The 19,580-nt window shown below is 32.7% G+C and overlaps 1 protein-coding gene and 1 long non-coding RNA gene across 3 annotated transcripts in view; both read right to left on the bottom strand.

The window, feature by feature from the left end:
• LOC122148776 overlaps nt 1–2,278 on the bottom strand; it is a 40,166-nt gene extending 37,888 nt beyond the window's left edge. Inside the window, exon 1 of the long non-coding RNA XR_006162613.1 lies at nt 1,998–2,278. This is a non-coding gene — a long non-coding RNA (uncharacterized LOC122148776). The remainder of the gene's footprint in view (nt 1–1,997) is intronic.
• A 4,845-nt stretch (nt 2,279–7,123) lies between these two features.
• The window catches only part of LOC122148775 (KH domain-containing, RNA-binding, signal transduction-associated protein 3-like), a 130,856-nt gene continuing 118,399 nt past the window's right edge, over nt 7,124–19,580 (bottom strand). The window contains exons 9-11 of one of the 2 annotated variants that reach the window (XR_006162612.1): nt 13,982–14,103; nt 11,560–11,620; nt 7,124–7,705 (exon numbers count right to left, since the gene is read on the bottom strand). Coding sequence is in view for 1 of the 2 variants with exons in the window: in XM_042776258.1 (XP_042632192.1) it covers nt 14,012–14,103 (92 nt within the window). In the remaining variant the exon portion in view is untranslated. Of the gene's footprint in view, nt 7,706–11,559; nt 11,621–12,732; nt 14,104–19,580 lie in introns of those variants that run through there. The other variant, XM_042776258.1, reaches the window with a different exon arrangement.

The following is a 19,580-nucleotide window of genomic DNA, read 5'->3' as shown; positions in this document are numbered from 1 at the left end:
ATATATATATATATATATATATATATATATACCGTTAAAGTACCGATAAGCACCAATAAGCAGTATCGGTAAGAGTAGTAGGCTAATACAGTTAAAACCTTAATGATACCCATCCCTATAGCAATAAGCCTGAGGCCATGCATTACAGTAATTTGCCTACAATCCTTGATTCAGTACTGAAACAGTTCATTTTTAATGATTCATTGCATCAGAAACATTCGACCATGATTTTTTTGTTTTAAGTTTTTAATCAAAAATCGTTCCATGTAAGCACCACATTCAACAACAGCCGTGTCATTTTTCTGCATCATCGAGAGCAGTCTTAAGGACCACATCAAGAGTTGACGGCCTTTTCACATTTTCCATTCATTACGGATTAGTCATTAAATCTATTATTTCAAGAAACAAGGACACAGAAGCATATCTGCCGTGTAATTAGCATTCCTGAGAGACGTACAAACCATAACCTTCAAAACAAGATGACATGACTCACAAACTGCCAGATCTTGTGTTTAGAGAAAACTGATATCTTTGCTTAACTACTGCATATCCACTTAAAAGTACACAGCAGACAATAAAGTTTTGAGTTTTTTATAGGTCAAAAATGAGGAGTTTTCAAGCATAAAAAACAAAAATAAAAAAAATAAAAGATTAATTTAGCTGTAATTTTTTTTCTCCATATAGAATGTCTCCTGTTTTATGTTTTAAAAAATAATGACCATCATACATTTTTACCATGATTTACAGAAGACACCCACTTCAATGTCATTAAGTGTAACAAAAGTTCATATAACAAAAAAATCTTGTCATATAAAAACAAAAACAATATATGTTTAAAAAACTACTCAATAATAATAAAATAATAAAACAAAAAACCCAAAAAAAACAAAAATAATTGTAATTTTAAATCAATAAATAAAAGAATGTAATTTACCAATCTAGGTTTTATTCATTTGTCAGTGATAAGTTTTTAACCATTTAAAATAATTTTCAAATTTACTATGAAACTTTGTCTTTGATATATTTTAGTGAGTACAGGTTTAGAATGAGTATGTTTCATGAATGATGATGAAACATTATTTCACCTATATTTTTATATTTTATTTTCACAAATGTTATTTGAAACATTAAAGCAGACATTTTACTCGTATTTAATATGTTAGGTATACTGTATAAAATAACTTTTGTAGATTTAATTTGCTGCAGACGTCTCTTTACAGTATATAAAAGCTTGTTTCCACCACGGAATAAACAAATAAATAAATTTATCTCAATTTCCCCCTAATTAACTAATTAATTTATTTGTTTATTTATTTTTAAAGTTACAAGTATGAAATAAAAGTCTCAATTAGGTTTTTTTTTTTTTTTTTTTTTTTTTTTTAAATCCCATGGCAGAAACTAGCTTATAGGCTTTTTTTCATCTCAGTTATTTGATGCCAATCAGATTGGAGTTGACAATGCCTTCCCTACATATGCCCCTGCTTATGTGAGAGTCAAGGATGGAGGATAGAAAAATATTCTTCATTATTAAAAAAAAATAAAAATAGAAAAGAAAAAGAGTGAGTCAGCATTATGATAGAAAACCATTATGGCTTGTAAGGCAACTGACTGGGTTATTTTTTTCTGCTGTATTATCCATCATTCTGTACGTAACTGTCCTCATATTGTATTTTTTTATTTTTTATTTTTTTTTTCTGAGCAGATAAACTCATTACAGTTTGGACACTGTCATCTTCCTGTCAGCTTAACTGCACATCAAAACAGCTTTATCGCGGTTTGACAATGTCAGGTCATGAAATGTAAATGCTTTAAGAAATAATAAACCCTGGATGTCTTTTTCCTCTTCAAGGATATGCCAGAATATCTCAATTAAACAATATATGTGCTGGAACTCCAAAGGTTGTTTTTATATTATGCATATACAGTTGCAAAAGCACCTTCTAGAACATATACTACACACAACTTGGAAGTCTCTACATAAAAGCTCGTTTACTCACTGGTGTCTTTGAGAAGGAGATGTTTACAGATGATTTTTTCCACACAACGCAGATGGACGCGGACAGGTGATGATGACAAACTCCAAAAGGACCAAAAGTACCATTAAACCGTCATAAATGTAATCCACACGACTCCGTGCGCTATATTAGTCATATGATACCACTGTGTAAGGAAACAATGAAATTTCACTAGCTTTTCAGCGAAAACCTTCTTGTAGGCCTAATTTAAATCTGGCGCGTCCGAATAGTATCATTTGCAGCAACCGGAAGCGTTGCGGATTGCATACCATATAAGGACAAAAAGGAAAAAACGTAACTGCAAGGTAATGGGCTATAATAAAAAAAATATAATGTAACAAATATTATATATATATTGTGTTGGATTCTCATTTTTTTACATTCACATATTTAAATTTTTACTTTCTGTGTAACATTTAGATTCCCACTTCAGTTAATGTTATGATTTATGTTGTTTTCTATGAACACATATGCAATTCATTAGTTGAATTAATCTCTAGCCTATAATTAAAAAACGTTAATAAAGAAACCTAGTCAAACATTTCAATATTGTCTTTCTCTCTATAATAAATAGTCTTGTGCATTATCTCTTTAAGACTGTTCACGTGATCCCAGAATATCCCATACCTGTTTTATTCTCTTCTCTGATTCCCAGGCTTATTAGTTTCTTTGAGGTCTATTTAAATCATGCAACATTGGCTTAACGTGAGACCATTAATCTTGTTTTAAATTGAACCTCTTTCCAAATGGCCTGGGTCATCGCCAAGAGCTTTAGATGAAAAGATTGGAACTTGTCAATACTTGAGACAGAAACTTCATGTCATTTCCTGATAAGTTCACGGGGAGGATGTTGTAAATCCTGGCAAACAGTGAAGCAAACTTTGACCTCTCTTCTTAAGGACTAGGAAGACGAACACAGAATGCAGTAGTAGTGGGAGAAATTAAATGTCAATATGGCCGTGTCTCTAAATCTGTTGAGCCAAATGTCAAAGAATAGGCCTACGTAAGGAAGACTGACAGATTATCTAGTGCTCACTCACAGCAATTTAATATGCTTCACTTTAAAGTGTGTATTTTGACATACTGTAGGCCTACATATAATGAACGGAGGAAAACTGAGCTAAATTACGTATCAGTCAAATGTTACGAGTTTGGTGAGCAGGTACGAAATTCTGCATAAAGGGCAGATTGCTTTACAGCAAACAACAAATGCGTGTGTACAGCCAAAGTTGTGGCCTCGTGGTTAGAGAGTTTGACTCCTAACCCTAAGGTTGTGGGTTCAAGTCTTGGGCCGGCAATGCCCACTGCTCTGAGTGTGTGTTCATGGTGTGTGTGTGTTCACTGCTGTGTGTGTGCACTTTGGATGGGTTAAACGCAGAGCACGAATTCTGAGTATGGGTCACCATACTTGGCTGTATGTCATATCACTTTCAAAGCCACTGGAAGGCAAGCCTGCAACCTTTAGCTAAAAGAGTTTAGGATTAAATTTAATATTTGAAATCACCAACATAATCTGACAAATAGCGTTAAAAAAGCTTATTTTTCAGGCTAGACCAGCCAGTGCGCATGTGCAGTCCTGAGCGCACATCTCAGAACTCTGACTGTTTCTATAGCAACAGGTACTTCTAACAGCAGCAGCAGTGATGTGCTGACTTTACCGATTAGTGATTGGCTCTTTTACTCAGAAGGCGAGGCTTCCTTCGATAGAGTGGACATTGAGCATTGCATTTTTCCTCATTCAAAACTATAGCTGCGTCCCAAATGACGCACTATACACTATGCACTCATTCACTATGTACTTAAGTACTATGTCCTCAACCATATAGTTTATGAATTATATAAGGTTATTTTGTCATTCATAAATGGAGTCTGATAGCCCCACCTCCTTCGCTACATAATTAATGCTGCAACAGTTGAGTGCATGAAGTGTCCAACATTCCACACTTAATTTTTTTTTTTTTTGGCTATTTAAGTGCATCATCAGGGTATTTAAAGTGCACTTTTTCTTTTTGGAATTTATAACACTATTTATACTTAAAAACATTATAGAATAGTGCATAAGTACGCAGTTTGGGACACACCTTATATGAGTGACGTATTGGGTATTCTATTCGTATACTACCAGTCCTAAATAGTATTCGAAAATAGAATTAGTATTTCCCAAAACTTGCCTACTATTCTGATACATACTCAAAAGCATGTACTTTTTTTTCACAAAAAGAGTACATACTTTTAGAGCATAGTATAAGTAGGGGAATTTGGAAGCAGCATTTGTCTCTGTGTAAAGTACAGCTATCCACTTACGACAGTGAATTCCACTCACTTATCTGTAGGGGGCTCCAAAGTAGCAAAAATACACAAAACTACATACAGTTGTTTTAAGGTATTTTATTTAATAAATAATTAAATAATAAATTATGAGGCAGTGCAAAATATTTAATTATTTTTACAAATATACAATAACATTTATGATTGTATACTACATCATATCTACACCAACAGTTAATGTATTATTATTATTATTGTATATTTATGGCAGATCAGGGAACACAAATGATCAAAGAACGGTTTGAAGCCATTTTTTATTTCATTGCATGTGCACAAAATAACATATATTCTGATGATATTTCAAACATTTCAATTCGTCTGATGAGTGAATGAGGAGTGGGAACTCATGAGGGATGTCAGCCCATATGCTTCAAAACTATTAACAGTTAAAAAACTAAAAACTATTAATAGTTACACTTCAAGCTTGCTTCACTGTGATGAAGTTGAACAAAGAGAGAAGAAGAGAGACAGAAAGAGACCAACAGATGGACTTTCTTCAACTGAAGATTTGCAACTGAGACACTGGAGACATTTTGTACATAAACATTAAAATGTCACAATCACAAAGAAATAGCTAAGACAGAAGCATCAGAGAAACATACGATATTAAACATGATCTCCCAAGATTGCCTAAAATCAACTAACAGATATGCAAGTCTGATATTAATGCTTGACGGCTTAGAAGCCAATGAATCAATGGTCCATACATTCAGACTAGGACAGGTTCAGGCTACATTTACATTATCAAACCCACTGTAGATCTGTGGAGAGATGATCACTGTCCATGGTGCTGGAAAGAGTTTGCATAAAAGAGTCACATATTAATGTGTTATGAAAAAAATAAAATATAAATTATATATATATATATGTGTGTGTGTGTGTGTGTGTGTGTGTGTGTGTGTGTGTGTGTGTGTGTGTGTGTGTGTGTGTGTGTGTGTGTGTGTGTGTTTATACCATGTAATGATGACAACCCATCAACAGGACAACAAATAAATTGAAAAGAATATCTAGGGGGAAAACGTCTCTAACATGATTTAACTGAATTATGCAAATGATCATAATTATTTGAAACTGGTCTGATCTCCATAATTGTGGCAGGCCTCGTGACACCTTTTAAACGCTGTGTGTTTAGGCCTTACCAAACACAAGGCTAATTATGCAGTCACTAAAACCAGTGCTATTACAGACAGGAGGCCATGACTCAGCCCTGATGCTGACCTCTGACTGAAACAAAGGACGGCCCGCTGGCTAAATGTGCATATACACCACTGCGCTGACTGAGAAAAACAGCTCCTCTGCCAGAAAACCAACTTCAAACACTCCACTAAAGGTTTATTGATCTTTGCGGATTGCAGCCTCTTAGGAACATAAAGGAACTTTTAAAGTTAATCACAGAGGTTTAATAAAGAAGAAAAGCAAGAGACACTTTAAGTTAATTATCAAATAAAAGTCAATTGTGAAATGCATAAAGGTAATGAAAAAAGCTGCCTAGGCAATTAAAAAAGCTGTGCATATTTTTGCATAGCATAGAATATGAATTTACTTTCACCCACCATGAAAGACACGTGAATTTATCTTCCTGAAAGTTCAAGAACACGGAGAGCAGATTGTAACAAATATAATAGAATAGAACTGAATTGAATAGTTTCCTGATAAACACTTAATTTGATTTAAGAAGTAATCAGGAAAGAACACAGATCATCTTATTCACTCAAAGTCAGCATAAAACCGGATTACATTTTGATTTCATGAGGACTTGAACTGTGGGATGTTACAGATATGCGGGCTGTTGGCATGTGGATGTGTGCTGTGTGCACCCAATTATTCTCAAATTCACTTTTCAGTGTTTCATGAGACCACATAAAACCATTAACAGGTTGAGAGGTGTACACATCCACTGTATCGGTTTCAGAGGTAGTGAAGAACATCCACACTGATCAATGGAAACCAGAGGATGAGTAAAACGAGCCTGTGTTTATGGTGATACGTGAACATGCAGTAAAACATACTATAGATCCCCCATGTGATCATCACCAACAACACTTAAGTGAACCTGATCAATATGGTCTTCATAGAGTGTACAGTATATGTTTCATATGTGCATTCAACTCCAAACAAACTAAAGAAAAAACACATTTCTGAATGATTCAGTATTTGAAGAACGATTCTTAGGATGCAGATACTATTACAACAAGGATTGTACTATTAAAATTAATACAATTATTTAGAATATATAATGTGTATAAAATCATGATATTATGATGATTGAATTGAATGATGATGAATATGTCCTTCAACATATGATCTGAGGGAAGAAAAACTTGCTTGGTCTTGGTCACTTACTTTCATTTGTATTTATGTACCACTCTATTTACCATTTAAGTACCAATTATATGTATATATAATTTAAAAATAATAAAAATAAATCTACATTAAAAAACATCTCTTTCCCTCTAGGTTAAAAAATAATAAAAACAATAAAATAAAATTAATAAAATTATTAAAATAAAAGAGTGGTTTTATTACAGTTTTATACGTGCAAAATGGATATGTAATATTAAAATTTTTAAAAATATCTCAATAAAATACAAAATTATAATAAAATGAACTAAATGTAGCTAAAACAGCCATCCAAAAAAAAAAAAACCATATAAAAACTTTTTTTTAATAATAAAAAAAAAAAACAATAAATTAAAATAAGCAAATTAATAAATAATGTTTAAAAAAAAAAAAAAAAACTGACATGACTGAACCAGCAAAAAAAAAAAAAAATCTGAAAAAATCTGACGCAATGAGGTAACGGGAAGCCAGATGCTGTGATTAAAGTTCCTTTATTAGGATGAATTCATTCAGCAATCTCATAATGAACATATCACCGAATGTCTTTCTCACTCTGGCTCCTGTGAGAAGAGTAAAACCCCCGTCTTAATGTGTTAGCACATGACACATGCCCCCATTACCCATAAGTCTGTGTGCAGACAGAAGTGGGTTCACCCTCAGTGCAGCCTGCTGCAAAATGCATGTAGGAGCCTATATAGCACATCTGAGGCAGCTGTGAAAGCAGCGTTTCCCCAGCACGTCTCCCCTGAGGACCGCAGAGAGAAGGGTGGACCACTCGTCTGCCCGTTATTGGCACATCAACACTCTTAGTGTGGCGCTTTGTGACCTCGCAGAGTTTCAGAAGCCTTTTCCAGAAAGTTCCAGTAGAAATTGAGTCTTCCCTGTGGAGCGGCGTGCTCCTCTGTGGGCCACAAGGGACTTTTTAAGTCTGCTCATTGTGTTTTTCTGGCTGAGCACAAGCTCTCTATGACAGCAACCGTGCAGTTTTAATCTTCAAAATCAGATGATGTGGACAAACCTCCCTAAAACAGAGAGAAAAATATACAAAACATCAAAGTTAATTCATACATCACACCATCAAATGGCAATTGTTGCTAGGCAGCCCATACACCCTCAAGACTCTAGAAACCAATACACTGATCTGAAGAGCCTAATGTAACATCACAAAATGGAGTCTGTGGATCACTGGGGGTCTGTCTCATATAGCCGGGGTCCTCAATATTTTAGACTTCACTCACTTTTCCAGCAGCCTAGATTCCATTATTTTAGACTTATTTTCTCTGTAAGCATTAAAAATCTTCAGTAAAGAGAGAGCTCAATAATATTAAATATATTATTAGAAACAAAAAGTATTTGAAAATTGAAAAAAGTTGAAAAATTGGACTTATGCTTATTAAGATCTATTAAATAAAAATAAATAAAAATAAAATATTTCAAATAAAATGTACCTAAAACAACCAGCAAAAAAACAAAAATAAATGAGAAATTAATTATAAATATTAAAATATTTAAAAATATAAAAATTAAAATTAAAATTAAATAGCAACATAAAACAAGTTTAAAACATTTTATTAAAGTTAATTTCAAAACAAATGTAAATATATGAATGAATGAATGAATGAATGTTTAAAAAAGAAGCTTAAACAGCCAACAAAAAAAAAAAAAAAACTTGTTACAAATTAATTAAAAATACTAATAAAAATTACAATAAATAAATAAACAAAATTAAATAGCAACATATTTCAAACAAAGTGTAGCTGAAACTAAAAAAATAAATAAAATAAAATAAAATAAATATCAACACAATCCATTTTAAAACATTTAAAGTTCATTTTAAATAAAATGTAGCTGAAACAGACTGATACATGGCTTGTACAGAAGCACATACCATTGAGTAACATCCTCAGAGTTCATTGTAGCCTGGTCTTGAAAGGTATATGTTGATAAAAATCTATTTCTTTTTGGAGAAAACGTCTTGGTGTACGCTAGTATGCTATCAAAAAGAGCCTAGGTATTATCCTGTATGATTTTTGTTTGCTTATTTCATGACCAGGATGTAATCTGGAAAAACCAATTTATGCTGCCGCTTCTCTGGTCTATCTTCTGTTATATGGAGATAAACGCCGTTGTTTCATCATTTCTCTAGCATGTCATATTGGTAGCGCTCTGAACAAAAAAGTTGTTGATTCAAATAAGTTTGAGAAAACCTTGAAAAACGACAAGAAAACTACTGATAAAAAAAGTTCTTTGCTGAAACTCAGATGCTCCGAAGTACCTTACATTTAGACAAACGGAATAAACAGAAGACCTGCAGCTTTTCTGTTCATTCTGTTCACAGATACAGCCACTGATCAATGATAGTTGCATCCACATTTGCATAGGCTAATTCATGGATTAGTGCATCCCAGATCATCGTCTGTTGAAAATACATATGTAGAAATATGCAAAAGCAGTATGTAGGCTGACGGGTGGCAGGGCGTCGTGGCAGAGGGTGGCACTCAGTGCAGTAATCAGCCAGAGAGAGCAGTCGTTCTGATAGGATTACTCTGAGATCTCTCTCTCTCTCTCTCTCTCTCTCTCTCTCTCTTTCTCTCATCTCTTTATCCTCTCATGCCGTGGAAGCTGTTGTTTGACAGTCTCTTAGGGAAAGCATGTCTGCTCTCTCGAGGCAGGGATTTAACAGCAGACGCACTTAATAGAACTCTTGCTTTCCTCATCACTGTCAGACAACTTCAGTTATTTTACACATTAAATCCCTCATTTGTGTTCAAATGTCTGATAATATTACAATAATACTAGAGAACACCTAGAGAGTATTTCAAGGGGCAGTGTTTGTGGTCCTTGAGCAACAGATTATGCTAGATATTCCTGCTAAAGAGTGTCTTTATTTGTTGCAAGGGTATTTACATAGATCTGTTTCAATACCCAATACAGAAAGATTCCAAACATCATCAGTATCCTTATTATTTTTCTTAAATATACATTTTCTAATTAATTTATTCTAATTTCGTTATCTGGTTAAATGACAGGAACATCATATCAACTAAAACATGCAACAAATAATTAATCTAATCTGTAAAATAAAAATATTTAAAAACATTAAAATGTATGAAATAACTTATATAAATGTTTCATAAAAATGCAGCTGAAACAGCCAACAAAAAACTTAATACTAGTATAATATATATATATATATATATATATATATATATATATATATATATATATATATATATATATATATATATATATATTTTTTTTTTTTTTAATATATATATATATATATATATATATATAATGAGAAAATATATATATATATATATATATATATATATATATATATATATATATATATATTAAAGTTATTTTCTAACAAGATGTAACAGACTGATAGACAGCTTATATATATGATATATGACACACTGAGAAACACCCTCAGAGTCCATAAAACACCAGACTTTTTCATTCTGGAGAATATATGTTGGGTTTAAATGTATACAGGTGCTGGTCATATAATTAGAATATCATCAAAAAGTTGATTTATTTCACTAATTCCATTCAAAAAGTGAAACTTGTATATTATATTCATTCATTACACATAGACTGGATATATTTCAAATGTTTATTTCTTTTAATTTTGATGATTATAACTGACAACTAAGGAAAATCCCAAATTCAGTATCTCAGAAAATTAGAATATTGTGAAAAGGTTCAATATTGAAGACACCTGGTGCCACACTCTAATCAGCTAATTAACTCAAAACACCTGCAAAGGCCTTTAAATGGTCTCTCAGTCTAGTTCTGTAGGCTACACAATCATGGGGAAGACTGCTGACTTGACAGTTGTCCAAAAGATGACCATTGACACCTTGCACAAGGAGGGCAAGACACAAAAGATCATTGCAAAAGAGGCTGGCTGTTCACAGAGCTCTGTGTCCATGCACATTAATAGAGAGGCGAAGGGAAGGAAAAGATGTGGTAAAAAAAAGTGTACAAACAATAGGGATAACCACACCCTGGAGAGGATTGTGAAACAAAACCCATTCAAAAATGTGGGGGAGATTCACAAAGAGTGGACTGCAGCTGAAGTCAGTGCTTCAAAAACCACTACGCACAGACGTATGCAAGACATGGGTTTCAGCTGTCGCATTCCTTGTGTCAAGCCACTCTTGAACAACAGACAGCGTCAGAAGCGTCTCGCTTCAAAAAGGACTGGACTGCTGCTGGGTGGTCCAAATTTATGTTCTCTGATGAAAGTAAATTTTGCATTTCCTTTGGAAATCAGGGTCCCAGAGTCTGGAGGAAGAGAGGAGAGGCACACAATCCACGTTGCTTGAGGTCCAGTGTAAAGTTAACACAGTCAATGGTGGTTTGGGGTCCCATGTCATCTGCTGGTGTTGGTCCACTGTGTTTTCTGAGGTCCAAGGTCAACGCAGCCGTATACCAGGAAGTTTTAGAGCACTTCATGCTTCCTGCTGCTGACCAACTTCATGGAGATGCAGATTTCATTTTCCAACAGGATTTGGCACCTGCACACAGTGCCAAAGCTACCAGTACCTGGTTTAAGGACCATGGTCTCCCTGTTCTTAATTGGCCAGCAAACTCACCTGACCTTAACCCCATAGAAAATCTATGGGGTATTGTGAAGAGGAAGATGTGATATGCCAGACCCAAGAATAATTTAACAGTTCAAATAATAGCCAACTTTATTTTTTAAATAAGCATTAATATTTTAAAATATTATTATTTTTTCTAATCTTTCATTATTTAACATATTTTGTTAATTTAACAGTTGAAATAATAATAATAATAGCTTAATATTAAAATATAATATTATGCTATAATTTGCTACAGTATGTATAAACATCAAGCTCACCTTAACCAATCTGTGAAGGGCTTCAGTAGCATTTCATGGCTTCAAGCCCAGCTATTGCAATCTGAAAAAGGAAAGAGAAACATTAAAACTGAAAGTGTATTTATATAAAAAAAAAAAGACACCAATAAACACAAGTTTACCACAAATCTGCAATGGTTTTCAAAGCATATAGTAAGACAATATTAAACATTCATTTATTTAAAGCTATAGCACATAGAAAATAAATATCATTTTATTTCCTCCTTAAAAACAATTAGTGATAATAATGGTTTGTTAAAGCAATATTACAGCTATTTATTAATCTTTTTACAATTTTACTTCTAATTTAAGTGCCTCAGCAAAACGTAAGCTAAGAACAGCTTTAAATGAACAGGGCTTTTTTGTTTTATCCAGTTTAAGGGCTAGTTTAGATGAGATTAGATTGTGACTTGGGTTGTTTACCTTGTGGAACGAAGGCCTGTAAATACAGCTACCGCCATCCTCATCAGCTCTGAGGTCAGCTGGGGTCATTTAGAGGTCATGTGGGGGCGGGCTGTTTAGTGGACTATAGAGACGGTCATGTGACCAGAAGGGGGAAGAAAGAGCAAAAACAGCAAGCAGAAATCCCCAAAAAGAACCAAGGTCAAAAAGCCACCGCTTACATTATTAAATCTTAAAATATGAAATATGACAATATGTTGATTACTTTCCATGTGCAACAGTACCGTATCTACAGAGTCTAGCAAAGTTGCCACTAATATGATTAAAGATATTTTAGTGGATAATTAACTTCTGCGAGGAAGTTGCTTTCATATGCTTTACCACAGAAGAGTCTCGTGTTTTCAAGAAGAATGAATTCTAACAGATAATAAGGTAAGTTTATAATTGCAAATTTATTTCAAGCTGCCGGGTATGGTATATTACAAATAAATTTAATTTTGCTGGTTGCAATTAAATTGAATTCTACTGTCAAATTAGTTACATGCATCAGATTTATTTTTGAAAGTAGTTCTAGTAGTTTTTGGTTTATTTTCACTTTTATGCGGGCTTAAAGCACTCCCCCCCCCCATTTTTTCTTCTTATCATAAGATACTGTACACTACACGTTTGATAATAATACACAGCAGGTGTTAGTTTAAATTATGTAGTTTTACCAAAGTAAACAAGGACAAAATGTGCTCTCAAACACAATGATATTTGTTTTTTTTTTCAAAAAGTTTATTTTTTAATCAACTGAGACGAGAATTAAAGGGCTTACACAAGCTTACAAAGATTATAGCTCTTAACAGAAATGTATTAAACTGCCACCACCAGTACCACAATCATTTTCATTACTATCACTTTTTAAACTTCAGCATACATTTGATTAGACTTTCAATAGTTTTATAAAACAGTACTAGTTCAACTTTAGTCAGCAGTATTTGGTTTCAAAATGAACAGTAACACTTTGCTGTGCACTTGAAATGCATTACAAGAAGTTTTAAATGATACACAATGTGCCAAAAGCTGCTGATTTCCCCGTAAATGTCTTTGACTATCACAAGTGATGCTTCGGTTTAGTCTTTTGTTTTTAAACGCTCTGTTGCTATTTTTAACCCATCCGTGCTATATAATATACCAATGGAAAGCCAACATAAGTGGCGTATAAAGGCTAATATGTGCTATAATGCATTAGAATTGCACAGTAAAGTGTGCAGGAGTAATTACTAGGTGTCATTAACTTGAAAGAATCTCTCATACATCAACAGAAATTGTGAAATTGAATTTTAGTTAGTCGGATTAATTGCCCAAAACTTTCAATTTTGTCGCTCCTCAAAAGGTCTAAAAGTAGATCTCTCACTAGAAGAAAACACCTATTACCACAGAGCTCATTAAAGGGTTTAAACGCTCAACACAAAAACCAGACAAAACTACGCAGGCTTTTCTCATCGCAACTGAAACTGCACATAATTTTTTTTATTTTTTACAATTTTTTTCACAACATGCTCCTATAAGCCCTTTAACGCTGAAGAACTTTCCATTTAGAAAAGAGAAAGGAAGGAAAACAACATGTGCACTGAGATTTTCTTTCACTTTTTTTTTCTCTAGTTAAAGGTAAAATTTACAAGGGACACATTGAAGCTGATCACCCATCAAAAAAAAAAAAAAAGTATTTACAAAAACTGAACTGCTAATTCTAGACACCGTACACCTCGTGTAACTCCGTCCCCTAACCGCTAGTGCCGCCTCCATCCGACATAAGTAGGTCTATTTGAATTCTGATTGGTTCTCTGATTTAAACTACATAATCCAGTGATCCGTAGTATCCATTTATGGGAGTCGTCAATGTTACAACAGAACCAGTTCCACAGAAACTTAATTTTACCCTTCGACTTTCTATTTTTGTCATTTTGGTTGATTTTATTTGCAAAAAAGGAAATAGAGTCCATAGAAAATCCATTACTTGGGAGGGCACATGAAGGACTGTAGCAGGTCAGAATCGGGAGTATGGCTGCTCTCTGAACACTCCTTTGCTTGTCCTTGCTGGTGGCGCCTTGTTGCGGTTGTTTGTCCATTCCTCCGGGCCTGAAGAGGGAGACAAAGAGAAAGGGTCAGAAGGTCATTAGCCATTCAGACCTTGGTTAGAACTCTTTAATTAGTGCATTCTACAGAGAAACATCCTCATTAAATGCTGAACTACATTTTTAAGACCTTTACAGGCTAACAGTGACGTGTTTGAATACATACCCTGATGTTTTTGAGTGAATTAAATATGTTTGTGTGACGGTTGTCTACATTGCATGGTCAACAGTAATTTCTTTTCATTTTTTCATTTCATTTTTTATTTTATTGCTCCATGGTAAAACACAAAACATTTCATTTTCTTCTTTAGATAATTTAAATTCCCATGTGCAAAAGGGATCAGAAAGAAGATAAAATCTTATAATATCTGTCCCCTATTCCAAAATCAAAATAATCTTTCTTAAGCAGCATACAACCAAAATTACACTGACAAAAAACAATGTTGGTTTAAAAATCAGCATTCATGCAGTATAATAAATCAGGCAATGCCCAAACAACAAAACAACAAGTAATCCAATACATACATACTGACCAATATTACTAGACCCAATATATATAGAGCAAAACAAAACCAAGCAAAAACCAGATTTGTACACTTACATGCAAGGAAAAAAACTTACTTAACATAAAAATTTTATAAAAATACTTAAAAACAAAAATAAAAAAACAACTTTTAAGATTATCATCCAAGGAGTTCCACAATTTTACTCCCATAACTGAAGGGCACATTTGTTTTATTGTTGTACATGCAAATTGATGTTTAAAATTATACCTTCTCCTACTGAACTCTTTTTCTAACTGATAAAGGTGTTGTATTTTCTCTGGTAAAATTTTATGTCTTGCTTTAAACAAAATTATTAGTGTTTGAAACTTAACCAAATCTTCTAACTTTAATATTCTGGATTTCGCAAATAATTTACTTGTATGTTTTCGATAGTTAACTTTATGAATAAGTCTTATGGCTCTCTTCGCTAGAATAGATAAAGGTTTTATATTTATCTGATATGTGTTCCCCCAGACTTCTATGCAATAAATAAAATATGGTACGATGAGTGAACTATAAAGTATTTTCATTGTTTCCTTATTTAATACCTCCTTCACTTTGTTTAAAACAAAAATGTTTTGGCAGATTTTTCTTTTAATGTGTAATTTGAATGGAACGACGCGAAAAAAAGCTTTATGGAATAATCAAGACTTTGAAATGAGGTGGAAATATTACAAGTGTCACATTTTGGTGGCTTGTGGAAAAAATGGTGACCTGTCAACAATATGCTCAGATCATATTTTACCCCAAAATAGAAATGAAAAATATTCTGAATCATGAAAAAAAATTATTTTAAAATAAGTAAAATGTAAAAAATATATGTGATATAAATTTTAAAGTATTACGTATTAAATCATTGCAATACTTGTTAATTTACATACATATATGAGTGATTCTATAATTGCAGGTACATTTGGTGTCCAAAGTCATTCATTTTTTTCTGCTTTATTCAAATGGTTATATTTTTTATTATTTTAGTACTGTGTTACTCATTGTTATGAATTACAAGATGTTACAGTCCATGGCAATATCTTAAATAGCTGAAAATCATTCTTGTTGAATTTAGTGCATTTTTTCCCCATCATGTATCATTGTGTAATCAAAATATTTTATTGTACTTTTCTTTTGGTAATATTTCATTCATTTTATTTATAAAAGCCCTAAAGAGTCATTTACCTAATTCTACAACATTATTAAAGGATTAGTTCACTTTCAAATTAAAATTTCCTGATAATTTACTCACCCCCATGTCATCCAAAAGTCTTCAGTCGAAAAGAAATTAAGGTTTTTGATGAAAGCATTCCAGGATTTTTTTCCATATAATGTAACAGTTGATATAAACAGTTGAAGGTCAAAATTACAGTTTCAGTGCAGCTTCTAATGGCTATAAACGATACCAGACGATGAATACTGGTCTTAATGATTGGTCATTAAAAAAAATAAAAAAAATGTATATGTTTTATAAACACTTTTCTCTCATTTCTGCTGACTGTCAAAACCGGAAGCCGTTCCGGCGGATGACGTAGCATGTATGGGTCGTGGGTGCACCTCTGGGAACAACTTCCGTTTCCTTACTTTATCAAATGAAAACCAGTCTCCTATTGGCTTATATCAAAATCATCTGACATTTTCCTTAATAAATCCTTGTTTTGTGCTTCTAATTCGTGAACGGCTTTTTGTTTTGTTCCCTCTCTGCGTTCGTCACTAATCACACAACGCCGACGTGCTACATCACCCACCGGAACGGCTTCCGGTTTTCACAGTCGGCAGAAGTGAGAGAAAAGTGTTTCTAAAGCATATTCACTTTTATTTATTTTTTTTTAAATGACCAATCGTTTCACTAGACAAGACCCTTATTCATCGTCTGGTATGGTTTATAGCCCTTTGAAGCTGCACTGAAACTGTAATTTTGACCTTTAACTGTTTGGAGTCCTTGACGTCTACTACATGCTGGAATGTTTTCATCAAAAATTTATTTTCGACTGAAGAAAGAAATACATAAACATCTTAGATGACATGGGGGTGAGTAAATTATCAGGAAATTTTCATTTGAAAGTGAACTAATCCTTTAAATAAATAAATAAATAAATAAAATAAATTCTTTTAAAAATGTGTGTCTGTAAATCTTGCATCAAATCTGTTACCACACCGTACTTTGTCTTTAAATTGGTGGAATTATCTCCCACAACTATGTAAGATACAGGAAATGATGTCACTTTCCCTCACTGTAAAGATCTGAAAAGTCAGAAAATATTTTAATCTAAACAGTTCAAATCTGTTACCACAACATCAAAAGGAAAACAGATTTTTTCGTTGATCACACTTTCTTATTTAAAAGTATTTTAATCATGATTTCAGTAGTACCATGTGCTCATTTATGCTATTAAGTGGAGTTTTTGCCAAAAATAAAAAAAAAATTGTCAATTCTGTTACCGTCTAACTCTGTTACCAAGGTAGAGTAACAATGCTAACAATGCGGTAACAGAATTGACAGTCCATCTGACAATTCTTTTACTTTACAATTCTGTTACTTAAAGGGTCAACTCTGTTTATGAACTATTTTCACAAAAAACTATAATTTTTTTGTTTAAAATCTAATAAACATTATTGATTTATTTATGCTCCCTTATAATATTTCAACAACATTTCTTTTTTTTCTTTTCTTTTTTTTTTTTTTACTGGATACTGTATAATACATTTTCAGATGAAAAATATTTGCTCCAAGTGGACAGTTCTGTGAAGACATAGGTATTTCTATTTTTATTTTTAAGGTATGCATAGGTGAAATATTATCTCAGATCCAAATGATGGAATGTAAGGATTGTTTGTCTAATGAAACAAGAAGGATTTTTCCTGTTATGATTTATTGTTATTTCTACACATTGGCAAATTTTTCCGTAACAGAGTTGACAAACAATACCATGAAGACATTTGTTTTTTCATTAAAAGTAAAAAAAGAAAGTAACTTGTCTTTGGCAAGCACTGAATTATTAAAATTAAATATGTTTTCAATTAGATACTGGGAAAAAAAAAATATGTTAGTGATAAAATTAAATACAATTATTTATTTATTTTTTGTTGAAATACGACCTTGAGAGAGTTCCCGTGAGATTTACCATGTGTGTAAACAGGAATATACTTGACTCTTCCTCCCTACTGAGACTCTGACAGTGATTTGTTGTCGAACATGCAGCAATCCAAACCACCTTCAAATGTGATTTTTACACAACAGCATCAATCTTTACAATAACAAAGCCCAAGAGTCACGACAACATCCGCTATATTTCCCTCCGAGCTCATGGCACCTCTGATAATTTAGCCCAACCGACACTGACAATCAGACTCAAATGTCCCCAAACCATCCTGCCTTTGTCCTTCACCTCAGAAAGAACAAAACAACTTTAATTGCAGAAGAGGATCAAATAGCCACTTGAAAGGGGTTTAGTGGAGTGCCCTCGAGCGAGAGGTTACCACCGCCATTAGCGTAACAGCAGAGCTCATTCACAAGCGTCCGTGTCGATGAACGAGAGCGCTATCGACGCCAGCTTTTGTGTGATCTTGCTCTTTTTCAGCTCTTCTTAGGGATAGGAAGGCACAAAGGCCTTTGCTCTAAAGTCACTCGTTTTTCAGGTCAGGAGCTGTTGCCAATAATCTTTAATCAGAGAGCTGTCAATCTCAGGTTAGCCTGCGCTAGGTTCAAGAAAAGGGTTCACACGCACTGTCCTTGCCTTTAGAAAGAACAAGGATGTGCATCAGCTGGATAATAAGGAGATCTCCTTTGAACTGTCAAGCCGTCTAAGCGTTGTACCACCAGGAAAAGTGTTAAGTTGAGTGTTATGGATTGCTTATGTGTGTGTGAGTGCGGAGCTGTGTGTTTCAAATGCGGTCACAATGAGACAAATGATTAGCAAGTGACATGAAGGAAATGTGAAAGACTTACAGAAAAGGTAAAGTGACTTTAAAGATGTAATTACTTTCCCCTTTTTTTCCAGATCAGTTCTGTAATTTAATGTGCTGTCATGTCCAAACATGCTGTCATTTCCTTGTGCTTTATTATATTTATTATTGGAGTCTGATAACATAAGCACTGCAGAGAAAGGTTTATTTTCTTAAGGGATGAAACTTTTTGACCCCATGTAAGATAAAATAACGAAATACTTATATTACATCTGCATATATTTGGGCAAAATTGTATGCTCTGGTGGATTTTTATTTTTATTTTTTTTTTTTGAATTTTTGTTTTGTACTTTTTTTCTTCTAGATTATCACAGGTTGTCAAATATAATAATAATATTAAATATAATAATATAATATTATTGTATATTATAAATATTTTTATCATTTTATATATAATATGAATATATATTACAAAAATGTAAACATAATACGCACATAATAATGTTACAACAATAATATTTATAATGTATTCATAATAATTAATATTTTAATGATGGAAGTCTAAGTTTGAAACAAGAATAAAGCATAAAATAAAAATTAAATCTATGCATGTAAAAACCATTGGAAGAATTAGTAAAAGTTTAAATTAGGAGCAAAATTGTTGTGGTGGAAATTTTGCCACTGATTAATATTTTTTCCACTCTTTTTTTTTTTTTTTTTTTTTTTTTTTTTTTTTTTAGATAATCATAGTTACTAAAATCCAATAATTATTTTTTTTATTGATAATGATATAATACAAATATATACATTCATATATAATTAATTATTAATAAGAAGTATAATTAGTAATATAATAATATTTCATAATTTATTACATAATACAATACACATTCTAAATACAAAAACATAATAACTAGTATTAAAATAATAATTCATATTTACAGTGTATTTATGACAATTAGTATTTGAATGATGGATTTACATATTTTAAAATTAATGTCTGGACCTAGAACAAGAATAAAGCATAAAGAAAAAATTA

The sequence above is a fragment of the Cyprinus carpio genome, chromosome A19 (assembly GCF_018340385.1).
Source record: "Cyprinus carpio isolate SPL01 chromosome A19, ASM1834038v1, whole genome shotgun sequence".
NCBI lineage: Eukaryota > Metazoa > Chordata > Actinopteri > Cypriniformes > Cyprinidae > Cyprinus > Cyprinus carpio.
This window is presented reverse-complemented; position numbering and strand designations above follow the sequence as displayed.